Below are 12194 nucleotides of genomic sequence, written 5' to 3'. Positions count from 1 at the left end.
TTTGCCCGGCTATTCATCATTATCTTTGTCTTCTGCATATTAATATTCAATCCCGCTCTTACATTTTCTCTGTTAAGGTCCTCAATCATTTGTTGTAACTCGTCTGCATTGTTGCTGAATAGAACAACGTCATTGGCAAACCGAAGGTAGGCTGAGATATTCGCCGTCAATCCTTACTCCTAAGCCTTCCCAGTTTAATAGCTTGAATACTTCTTCAAAGCATGCAGTGAATAGTATTGGAGATTTTGTGTCTCCCTGTCTGACCCCTTTCTTTATAGGTATCTTCCTGCTCTTCTTGTGTAGAATTAAGGTAGCTATAGAACCTCTGTAGGTTTTTTGCAAGGTATTTACATAAGCGTTCCGTACTCCTTGATTACGTAATGCATCTATGACTGCTGGTATCTCTACTGAATCAAATGCCTTTTCGTAATCTATGAAAGCCATATAGAGAGGCTTATTGTACTCTGCGGATTTCTCGTTTACCTGATTAATGACATAGATGTGATCCATTGTAAAGTATCCCTTCTGAAGCCAGCCTGTTCCAGTGGTTGACTAAAGTCCAGTGTTGCCCTTATTCTATTGGAGATTATTTTAGTAAATATTTTATATAATTCTGAGAGTAAGCTAATGGGCCTATAGTTTTTCAATTCTTTAACGTCTCCCCTTTTGTGGATTAGTATAATGTTTGCATTCTTACAGTTTTCTGGGACCCTTGCAGTCTATAGACACTTTGTATAAAGAGCCACCAGTTTTCCATGCAGTATGTCTCCTCCATCTTTGATTAGATCGACTGTTATTTTATCTTCTCCTGCCACTCTTCCTCGTTTCATGTCTTGCAAGGCCCTTCTGACCTCATTGCTAGTTATAGGAGGAGTTTCTGTATCCTGTTCATTACTGTTTCTAATGGAGGTATCCTGACTCCTCTAGGTATTGTACAGGTCAGTATAGAATTCTACCGTTTCCATTACTACATCTTCGAGATTGCTGATGATATTATCCTGCTTATATTTCAGAGCATATATCTTGGTTTATCCTATGCCAAGTTTCTTTCTCACTGATTTCAGGCTGCATTCATTTTTTACGGCTTCTTCAGACTTTCTCACATTATAGTTTCAAATATCACCTATTTTGGCCTTGTTGGTCAGTTTTGACAGTTCCGCGAATTCTATCTTACCTCTTGAGTTGGACACTTTCATTCTTTGTCGTTTCTTTATTAGGTCCTTTGTTACTTTGGGAGAGCTTGCCTACCGGTTGCCTTGATGCCTTACCTCCCACTTCGATTGCTGGATCTGAAGCCAGCCTAGTTACGGTTTCGTTCATTAGGTCGATGTCATCGTCATCTCTCTGTTCTAATGCTGCATATTTGTTTTACTGGTGTCCAAAGCTGATGGGATCACATTATCCCCACCACTGACCCACCACAGGTCAGCGGTGGAGAGAAGCAAATACGATTAGAGTACTAATTAAAAATAAGCAGGGAAGAGATGGGGATTGGACCATCACAGGCACAAGTAACTTTTCAAGATAAAGCAGAGATAGCTGTAATGCTAGATTATGATGCAGCAGCACGTAAGTGGCTCAGACAGGCTAGGGGAGTCTTTGTCACCACCCGATCTCAAAGGCGATACCATTACAGATGATTGTCATCTATTGTGCACTTACATGTCTCCATCTGGTCAGCGGAATTCTGTGCCCCTGCGGTGCTTGGTCCATCGTAAGAACGATCGACTGCTGCACGGAAGCTCTCGTTGCAACCTCTAGCACCACGCTCTTGCCGTGGATTCTGTGACGTGGAAGCCACAATGGTGCCATCTGGCCCCTGAACCATGAGTGTCTGGAGACTCTCGAGGCTGCTCGACTTGCGCATGCCCAACGAAGGACCGACAAGCTGCGCTGTGCCATTGCCACTGCCGCTGTGGTTGCTCTTGGTCACCGTTGTGTTGGTCGTTTGGCAGCTCGCGTCAGTGCTTGGCGAGTCGCCATTCACCATAACTGCGTCATTGTGGATGGGATTAGAAAGCTTGGCATACAAAACTGCACTACGCAGTATGCAGACACTTCACTTAAATCAACAAATGACAACGATGGATTGTATCTGTGTGCTGCAGGCATAACTGTACGCTATAATAAAGTACAGGCAGAGCAATGTTATACTTGCGGGACATGCTTGAAAGAATATGCAGGCAGAAATGTACACACAAAGATGGTACTTCTAGCAAAAGCTGACTGATGACAACGTTTGGGTCATCATTTGACATTATCGCAATGCAAACCAGATAGGTAATAAAAACCGGCAATAATGTCAAGTGAGGTTTGTTTTGTTCTGACAGCTACGTGTACAAATACGCAGTTAACCTTATCAGAGAACATTTTTTAACAGCCACCTTAATACCTGTCTGCGCTTTGTTCTCATGTTTGTTCCATAAGCTTCTCTTGTGGAACACCTAGTTGTTTTACCATGCGCACCTTGTTAAACTAAATGTAGTACAATGAGCAAAGTTGTGCCTCAACTTGTGGATAAATGGCACAACAGTGCCCTCTCTATTGCTTTGTGACTTTGTTACAGAGCTTACCTATACAATTTAAATTATCTGTTACGGCTCACAAGTACAATTTACCGGTAACACATTCTAAATGCCCTAACTAAAGAAATACACCAGCTCATGCTATGGATAACATGCCAAAAGAATGAGGAGTGGGTGAAAAGGGAATATGCTCCTGTTGCCTGCACAGCAGTAGAAAAAAATGTTTCTCGTGTGCTTGTGAAAAGGATGAATTGGTCCTCAAATGCATAGAATTGAAAAAGCTGCACAGATTTTCTTGTGCTATTCCCTGATGTAAACTGTAGTGTGACCCCTTGAGTTCTTTGTATATTGCATAAGCTGCAAAATCTTTATGAAATCTTGACAACACCACCTGCTGTGAAGAAAACTAATAACACCTCCTATTTCTGTCATAACACACCTCTTAGTCGTGTATATGTCATGTAAACTTGGTAAGCATGGTCCTTCATTTTTGGATAGCGTTTAACATTTCCCTGGTTTACAGATCAAAAAGTCTTTACATTTATTGCATCAAGCCTGAAAACTCCAAATTAAAGGAAAATTGTGGGCTCACTCTATGCAAGCATTACGATTATGAAATCAAGGAAATGCAGCAACAGCATGAAAATGCATTGTAAATAATCTACTTTCAAGCTAAACATGTTTAAATCTGACTGCAGGCTGAACTTAACGTGTGTGATCTTTATATTTTTCAATAACAAAAATAAAATTCGATTCTGGGTTCTAACAAGCTGAAACCACTATCATATTAAGAGGCACACCATAGTGGGGGCCTCTTGATTAATTTTGACCACCTGGCGTTCTTTAATGTGCACCCAATGCATGGTACATGAGCATTTTTGCATGCCACCTCCATTGGAAGCTGGCCACCATGGCCAGGATCAAACCCGCGACCTTGTGCTCAGCAGCGCAAAACAAATAAGAATGCTTTTTACGGTGCCTCTTGATTTTTGGTGGCTTTGTCTAATGTAAGCCATAATGTCCAGTAGTCGTAATAACTCATCTACTAGCCTTAATGCCACTAAGGCACAGCCAAGAACGTCTGCAAAAAATGTAACACAACTATTTCTGATGAACTGCCTCCAAATACTACCCCAAGTTTCCTGAAATACCAAGCTAAGAAAGGATGCATTGCATGTTCCTAAAGTTAAGAGGTCCAAAAACGTAATAATAAGCTGTGCTGTAATTACACTTCTAGCAGTGATAGTAGAGGAACCAACAGAAGCCATGACAAACACTTCACTTATACTTAATATGACACATATTTCCTATGAACCAGACAGGTGAGCTTAGGAGATAGTACAAGGTGCCTGAGCTTAGTGGAAAGGTTCTAAAGACATCACTTATTGAAACACATAGACACCATTTCACACATTTTCATTGATCACCAAACGCACAAACAAGATTAGAAAAACTTGTGTACAGCACAGTGGCGTTCAACAACTCAGTCATGTTGTCAGGGAGTTCAATGCATGCAACACATTCATTCCAACTGTACTAATGATGGGCAACATAACACACATAATCAAAGGACAAACCAGAACATTAAAAGTGTTTATGTAAGACAAGGTAGCAATATGCCACAGTGCAGAGGTCAATCATGCAAAAAGAAAGTGCTCGCAGCCATGCTGATAAACTCGAATTTTGAGGGAGACGAACACAAAGCGGTACAACAAAGCCTACAATAAATATAAACTTGTTACAAAGCAGTGCCAACCGCAAAGGAAGTCACGATCAAAAGATATGGCGAGAAAATTACAGTAAAAGCACATCCAAGTCGGTAAAAAACAAAAAAAAAACATGAACATGCTAAGGGGGGGATTGTAATTAAAAATAAGTGATACCACACCTACAGTGAAGTTAATAAAACTGTCATTTCTCTTCAAGGGGCCTTTTCAAGCAGTAGCACAATGTTTTAGTTAAAAGATGCTGGTGACTAGTGCATTTCCAGAGACTAGCCTGATTACTGGGAAATTAGAGTGCTCCAAAATATGTCAGTGGTTTAGCCATTAAATAAATACTACCATGCTTCGTGAGATCACATTCAGCCAAGAGTAGCACTACAGATGTCCTTGCTTTTCTACTTATCACCCATTCTTCAATGGGTCACAAATTTCAGAAATAGTATGTCAACCTAACTTACCTAAGAATCTTTAATGCTGCTTAACAGCATGCTGTCCTAGCTCACTTAAGGAGATGGTTAGCAAGGACATACTGGCACTATATGAGGCACCACAGAGCAAGAACAGGCATGATGGGTTAACTAGAGCTAGTTTAGTCGTCACCTGAGGCCTAAGTTATGTACAGGTGTACACACAGAATTGCATGATCTTTCAAAATCACAGCCCAAATTCTAGTGAAGCAGAATTTGAGACAAAGAGGCTGCAGTGCCCAGTGGGCTTCTTAAAGCCTCCTCATTATATACTTCATTTTTCAGCAAAAGAGGAATTTCTGCTTCCTGCAGAATTTTCTTGAAACAATTGCGCTGCCTACTCACTGCCTCCATGTGTTGCACAGATGCTACACCGGCACTGGCAACCTCGAACACACATCCCTTTACAACTTAATGCTCTGAAATTAATATTTCTCAACTTAGAAACAACGAATGGTTGATTCAATACATAAAAGGTCTCATTATGTGTGTGCAGATTTTCAAGCAGAAATGATGAGCGGTTTGCCTGCAGCAACAATTATAAGACTTAACTGACTGCTCGAAGAAGTGTTCTAAAGGCTCTGACCACGCTTTGGAAATTTATTATGCTGCCCCTAATATAGCTACAACTTTGTAAGTCGTTGAGCATGTTGTTCCCGATGGACATTTTATTTCTCGAAAGCTTAATATCTATATGCAAAATAGCTAGCAAAGTGCAAACAGTTTAGCATCCTGGAAAGCATCAGGAAGAATTCCCAAATTTTATCTTTTTCTACACCACCCCCACAGCTCCTCTGACTTTGAAATTTCTCTGCGTTTCTCCTAAGACACACTTTGTTCCTACCAAGGTTTATTTAGACACACTCAATTGTCCTGAAACAACGGTTCATTGAATAATGTCCCATAGAGCTCAAAAACACAATTTACAGAACTTAGTAATGTCCCACAATGCACAGAATTATCCCACACACTTTGCCCACACATCGTCATCGACATCCCAATGTGCCCTCCAAATTTCATTCCACTAGCTCCAATTGTTCTCTCTATACCTTTCATCAATAATTGGAGTAGACATTCTCCACCATATATATTTGCGATAACAGCTTTGCTATGGAAGCCACATAAGAGCTAAGCATCACAAGCCAAACGTGTGATACAGGGGTATTAATCATGCAATTCATTACTTCTGAATCATTCTTTGATAGTGAAATGAAGTTTCTTCTTTTGTCACTCACAGCTGCAAAGTGGTTTCTTTAGCCTTTGTGTGAATGTGCATAGTATAGGTTGATGCGTAAGTCAGTTGTAATGGATCCTATAGAGATCTATCGGGCTAGCTTCCCCACAATGGCAACTTCTCTATACTGCTCAAATGCCGATAGATTTTTGCAATTCCTTGCTGTTATAGTTATTGCATAGAAGCTTGTGCTGCCAATGTAAAAATGGTGCTTGCTCACCATTTTCAATATGCTCTGGCTTGCATAATTTGGCCAACTGCGCACTGTGGGAAAGCCAGCTTGGCTGTTTTCTCATTCTGTGGTGTCTCACTTTGTACTTTGTCAACCAACTACCCAGGCAGAGTATCTTTAGAGATCTTGTCTAGGTACTATAATTATTGTGAAGTTAAATGCCACAAGGAATTGGCACTCTTTGGTCATACTTGGCCCTTGCGCCATAAAACACCACATATCATCATTATAAAGCAAAATAGATGTGTTAGAGAGGAAAAAGCAATGCTGCAGGTAAACCAAGCAAAGCTTCTTTTTTTATCAGCTGCAGGATTGTGGACGGAGAGGGTGCGGAGGGTGCGGAGGGTGCAGCGTTGCGGGTGCGTGTGAGGTGCCGCAGAATTAGCGTTATGTGCAGCCACATAGAGCTGTTCAGGCAAATTGAGAGTGGAGGGATGGGGCTACCTACAGCAGCAAGCTGGATAGAAGAACAAGTGATTCCTATGCACCTTGCTCACTTGCTGACATTTGACTAGATCTGTTGGGGAAACATCACACAGGAAAGAAAGCACCCAGATTAGAAACTTTTTAAGATTTTCATAGAGAGAGAACACTCTGAAAGAGAGCGAAGAGCTGCAGAGAAGCCTGCAAAAATGACCACCAGAAATGCCACCCATTCCAAAAAGGCCTAAACAATGCAAAAACCTGACAAGCAGACAACTGCGAGAAAAACCATTGAGATGGGCAAGGCTCATAAAAAAGAAGTGCCTCTACACAAAATTACGAGAAGTATGTACGTAGTATATTACCCTAGAAACATTTTAAAAACACTGCTTTGCACTAATCCACTCAGCATGCAAACATTCAAATGAACACTCCCTTTTTGTATTCTTAGCGGTTAGTGCCACTGACCGTGAGCAGCACACAAGTTAAGAGTAAAAAATTATGAGTCACCTTAATGCTTTTACCTCTTAGATTTCATGCATACTTAGGTTAACCTTGTTAGCATGTCATGCTGATTATGACACTTGATGAAAACAGAGTTAAACACTAGACCTGGCATGCGGGTCATGGGAAAAGCAAGTGAAGCAGACAGGGACTCACATGTAGATTCAGGAGGGCCATGTGACCTGGAATGACTCAAGAGGGAATCTGCCGAGTTGGACCGCATCAGGTTGCCGTTCTGCTGCTCTTTCCCATTTAGTGCTTTTTTGTGCAAGCCACAAAAATAAAGAAATTTCAATACGCATGCATCATCACACAAGTGACGCATCTGTTACAACAGTGTAACAAGGGTATAATCAACAACTGAATGCTGCCACCACTCATATCACACGGATATGTTTATGCCCCCCCCCATGACAGCTACTACTGCCGTACTCTACGAGGGGCATTCATAAAGTTCATATTATCGGTACCGTAAATTTGGAACAGGGATACATGATAGGAATCAAAATGAATGCATGTCTCTCTAGTTTTAGCAGATCAAAACTCTGTTCTATGTAATACCACAGAAGCCGACTAGGGCATCAAAACAAAAATGGCAGCATTCATTGGGAAAGTTGGTTAAAGCACATGCAGTCATTCGCTTTCTGAATTTAAAGGGACACAATGCCAAAAAGATTCATGCCGAGCTGGTGGCGGTAAACGGTGATGAGACACCGCCAAACTTATGGTACCGATAATACAAACTTTATGAACGACTCTCGTAAAAGTCACCTAATACTGATTCATCACATCACGTGTTACTAGGGGGATGCAGCTACAAGCTTTAATGAGTCTGTGTGGGTGTTCAGCAGAGAAAGCATTCAACAACAAAACTGGTCATTACTACATGCTCGAAGGTAGCAGTTTAGGCTTTTTAAAACCAGAATAGGTGAACAACCTTTGCACTGGTTGTCAAAAGGGCCACAGCTAACCTTAGCTCCCTTTGTTAGCACACAAAGGTTGGCACGTGTTCCTGTGTTTTTTAGCCTTCCAATAAACCTGAACATCATGCATTCACTGCAATCCTTTACACAGCGTCTTCTTCTAGCAGTACTATCTTTCTTATACACATGCTTATAGACAAACAATAAAAGTTGTATCAGTCACTATTTCTAATTTTTGTTCCTTCTTGCAGAGGCTGTACATTTGATTATTTGGCAAAGTAATTTTACAATGTGGTTTCACATTTACAAAAAGTCTGACAACACTGCAAAAGTACACCTAATAAAAGTGAATATCTTCAATAAAAGCAATACAAATAATTCTTAATCTTAGCAAAGTTGTTGGGTCCCTGGGTCCCAAGAGTGTTTACCTTGTAGCTGTATAACTAATTTACATTAACTAAACTTTCAAACAATCACATTGCAAATTCAGTCAGATCGAGATTTCTGCATTTGTTTCAGTATGCAAAAAAAGTTTTTTATAGTCTGGTCCCCATCCCATTCAAACTAGCAGTGTAGATATTCAAGCATCACAAAGCTAAAGCTTTAATGATGATCAAGAGCTAAAGAAGAAAAGTAAAGAAGCTTGTCTCCTGGACTGTGTTCTCCATCCAATGCTATTTCATACTGCCTTATCAACTCGCCACCCATTAATAAATCACACAAGTAAGTGTGAGTTGCAGTTCACGCTCACCTGTAGGCCGCCGGGGATCAGCTCCATCTCGATGTGACCCATTGCCGATTGTCGGGGGTGAAATAGATGTCTTGACCTCTGTCTGCTGCTGCCGAGCATTTGCCTTGTCCTGCTCTTCTCGCGTCCGCTTGTTGCGCTTGTAGGTGTCCGTATTACGAGCATCCAAGTGGGCGTGCCTTTTCTCAGAGATGCTCTGCCGGCCAAAACCATCTCGGCAGAAGATGCCACCGTCTACCAAGGACAACCTGAATGCATGCAAGATGGTAGCCATGGCATCAGAGGTACTGTAACCTACACTTTATTTGAATTGACTCTGTAGACTCTGATGAGTTTATTCTACTAAGACATTTTAAACACATGAAGTGTCTGAAGTCGGTTATGCAAGTGAATAAATCTGGTATCGTCAATGAGACCCTCAAGGAAAATATACAAGCAAGGTACACTAGCAAGCTGCATTTCTCAAATTGCAGATAAGTCACTTTGCTGAGCAAAAAGGTTCGGTATCCTAAGAAAATGACACAAAAGTGCAATGAAAGACAGCATGGCAAGATTCTCACTCAATTTCGAAAAGAACTTTCTGCAATATAAATCATATCATGCATTGTAACAACAGTTGGCTGAGGATATTAAAAGAAGTGTGTTTGAACTGTACTTAAAGATAGAGGCAACATCAGCTTGGGCAGCTATTGCAAATTTTTGCCACCAGAAGACGCCATAATGAAATCTGTGATATTAAGCAATAGTGTAGTAAATATCAGTGTTTGAGAGCAGGAACTGAGACAGGGAAGTTCAATATCCAACTGTTATTTTCTTCCCTAATAGGTAATCTCTCTACACTGGACAAGCACTGAAAGTGTTGTCAGATGTGCTACTCTATTAGCGCAGCCTGATCTAACATTTGCTTTCAGTGACCTTTTGAAGTGAGAACTATGCATTGTAGTTGATCAAAATTCTAGCTAAGCAATGAACCTTCGTACCAGAAATTCACAACAAAAGACCACTGCATCCCTGATGTCATGACTTCAACAGTGACATAACCCTCAAGTTAGTGACAGCTGCTGCTCCTTAGAGTTGCACTTACATGTTCACTGCATCTGCTGAAATCTATATATGGCTGCTCACACTGCATGTGTGGACAAACTAGTACAGCAAATGCTCTGTAATTATTTGGTTTGACACCGCCAACAATTTGACCCTTTGCCAACAATGGCAAATCAGTTCTGCATTAGCCCGCAAGGTGAAAGAAGGTTCACAAAAGAGAAAATTGTTATCCGGCTGACCGTAGCACTAAGCTACAGGGAAAACGCTTTATAGTTTTGTGCTACATTCAGGTGAGTGACAATTTTTCCTTTGAGGTTTTCTTCGGCGCATCGACGCTGCCATGATGAGCTGTCTTTGGAACTCTGCGAGTGGGGAGTGAGCTCTTGATGCCCAGAACTTGTACTTTTTTTAAAGAGACACTAAAGGCAAATATTAGGTCAAGCTAAGGTGATAGAGTAGTGTTCGAGAATTTCTAAGGCGTCAATATTATCACAAACAGAGCCTTAATACTTAATTTCAATAATAATAATTTAATAATAATAATAATTTCAAAGCTCAAATGACAGATTTGTACATGTACAGTTAAACCTCACTATATCAAACTTCAAGATAATGAAATTCTCAATATAACAAAGTATTTAAGATTTTATAACTTCTTATACATGGAAAATGTGTATTGAAATGTGTGTTCAATATAACAAAATTTCACTGCCACTGCCAATAAATACTGAGGCGGAACAGAAACTGCCGTAGACACATATGGTCAAATGGTTGAATTACAAGGGGCTGCTTGTGATTACACCTCTTTAAGCAAACGCTGCGTGACCAAGAACGACCGCTGAAAGGGAGCAGCATCATGTTTCGTATAAAGCTAGCGATAAGATCTTATTGTGCTCCACGCACTGTATGCTTTGGGTGAAATTCAAAGCAGGCGAGGGTGAGCCAAGAAGGATGGCGGCTTGATGAGCACAGTCTTCTCGCACAAGCAAGAAGAAAGGAAGGAGGGAGCGAGCCCACAGTAACGCGATCAGGCATGCACAAGGGGAGGGGGGGGGCTGTGGCAGCACATGGCTGTCAGCGCAGCTGAGTGCGTACGCAGCCCCTGAACCCTGTTTTAGAGGTAATCTGGCGCATGTGTAAAGAGTGGGCGAAACAAGATTGTGTGGCATCGTCTGTGCTACTGGAGGCCGCATAATCTCGATTTTTGGAGACGTGTTGAACCAGCCGCTGGGGGTGGAGTGGATGTGAAAACATTGGCTGGTTTTGCTTTGTATTGCCAGTGTAAAAATATCTTCGATATGAAATGAAACCCTATCTTTTGTCGCCAACTTTCAAATTAAACAAAATAAACATTTTTCTCATTCAAGCTTGTTTTTTTCAATTGCCCGATAATTTAGAAAATTCTGAGGCACCTTTCATGTAATGTAATTTTATCGGCAACTGTGCTTATTTCATAGGAGGGTCAAATTTTAATGTAATGAAATTTTGATATAACGAAGCAAATTGTATGTTTAACTGTATTTCCATTTCACTGTATACGCTCCTATCCACATGTGAAGTTTTGACTGGATTTAGTACACATCTTAGAGTACAACGAACTTGCACAGGTTCCACAACATGAATTCTCGTTGCCAAATTTGCAAACGTTTGCCTGCTCATTAATTCAATTAATGAATGAATAAAAAAAAAGCAAGTGCAGGCGAATAGCATGAGGACATGCTTGTGTAATCAGAGTGGCAAGCCTGTACTATATAGTCAGAAGTGGCACATACTCGCTCTGGTTGAGATTGTTGCTATCGTGGCCAAGAGTGGGTGTTGGGGCTTCCTCTTCAACAGGTGTCATGGGTGGAACAGAGGTGTCCTCACCCCGCAGAGAGGATGAGTAGTCGTCCTCTATTTGCACCGTGTCTGCAGACTCCCGGCTGGTATTGGGGGACAGCGGAGTGGGCCGGTGATTGGGTGCGGTGCGAGGTGCCGTGTGGTGCCTGCTGTACCGCTCAGCCGCCCAACTGTCATGACTGGCACGAAGGTATGACTCGTTGCGAAGGTTGGATGGCAATGTGCCCGAACTCTGGCCCATAAGTCGCTCCAGCACGGGATTCCTTCCATAGCCATCTGTGCAGGGAGAGAGAAAAACACCGTGTCGTCATATAATGGCAGAACAAGACTTGGTGAAGCTGTTCATGAAAGGTTGAAGAGAGCGTGTTGCTTGCTTCTCTGAAATGTGGGGAAACCCTCCTGGAAAATTGCTTTTTGCAGCTGCTAACATGTGGGGACACAAGTTGCTGCTAGTGCAGCTTCGGCAGCAGCTAGCTTGCCCGTAGAAGAATGCAGTTTTGCAGTGCTTTCTTTAAAAACCAGGCAAGTAAC

At 41.5% G+C, this 12194-nt stretch overlaps 1 protein-coding gene across 7 annotated transcripts in view; it reads right to left on the bottom strand.

The window, feature by feature from the left end:
- Positions 1-12194, bottom strand: part of baz (par-3 family cell polarity regulator) — a 227988-nt gene that overhangs the window by 20724 nt on the left and 195070 nt on the right. For all 7 annotated transcript variants that reach the window (XM_075681153.1, XM_075681157.1, XM_075681152.1 and 4 more), the window contains exons 15-19: positions 11597-11939; positions 8784-9028; positions 7266-7367; positions 6631-6699; positions 1663-1992 (exon numbers count right to left, since the gene is read on the bottom strand). In XM_075681153.1, coding sequence (XP_075537268.1) covers positions 1663-1992; positions 6631-6699; positions 7266-7367; positions 8784-9028; positions 11597-11939 — 1089 coding nt within the window. The remainder of the gene's footprint in view (positions 1-1662; positions 1993-6630; positions 6700-7265; positions 7368-8783; positions 9029-11596; positions 11940-12194) is intronic.

This window comes from Dermacentor variabilis, chromosome 2, assembly GCF_050947875.1.
Source record: "Dermacentor variabilis isolate Ectoservices chromosome 2, ASM5094787v1, whole genome shotgun sequence".
Lineage (NCBI taxonomy): Eukaryota > Metazoa > Arthropoda > Arachnida > Ixodida > Ixodidae > Dermacentor > Dermacentor variabilis.
The sequence above is the reverse complement of the archived record's forward strand: the minus strand, read 5'-3'. Positions and strand labels throughout refer to the sequence as shown.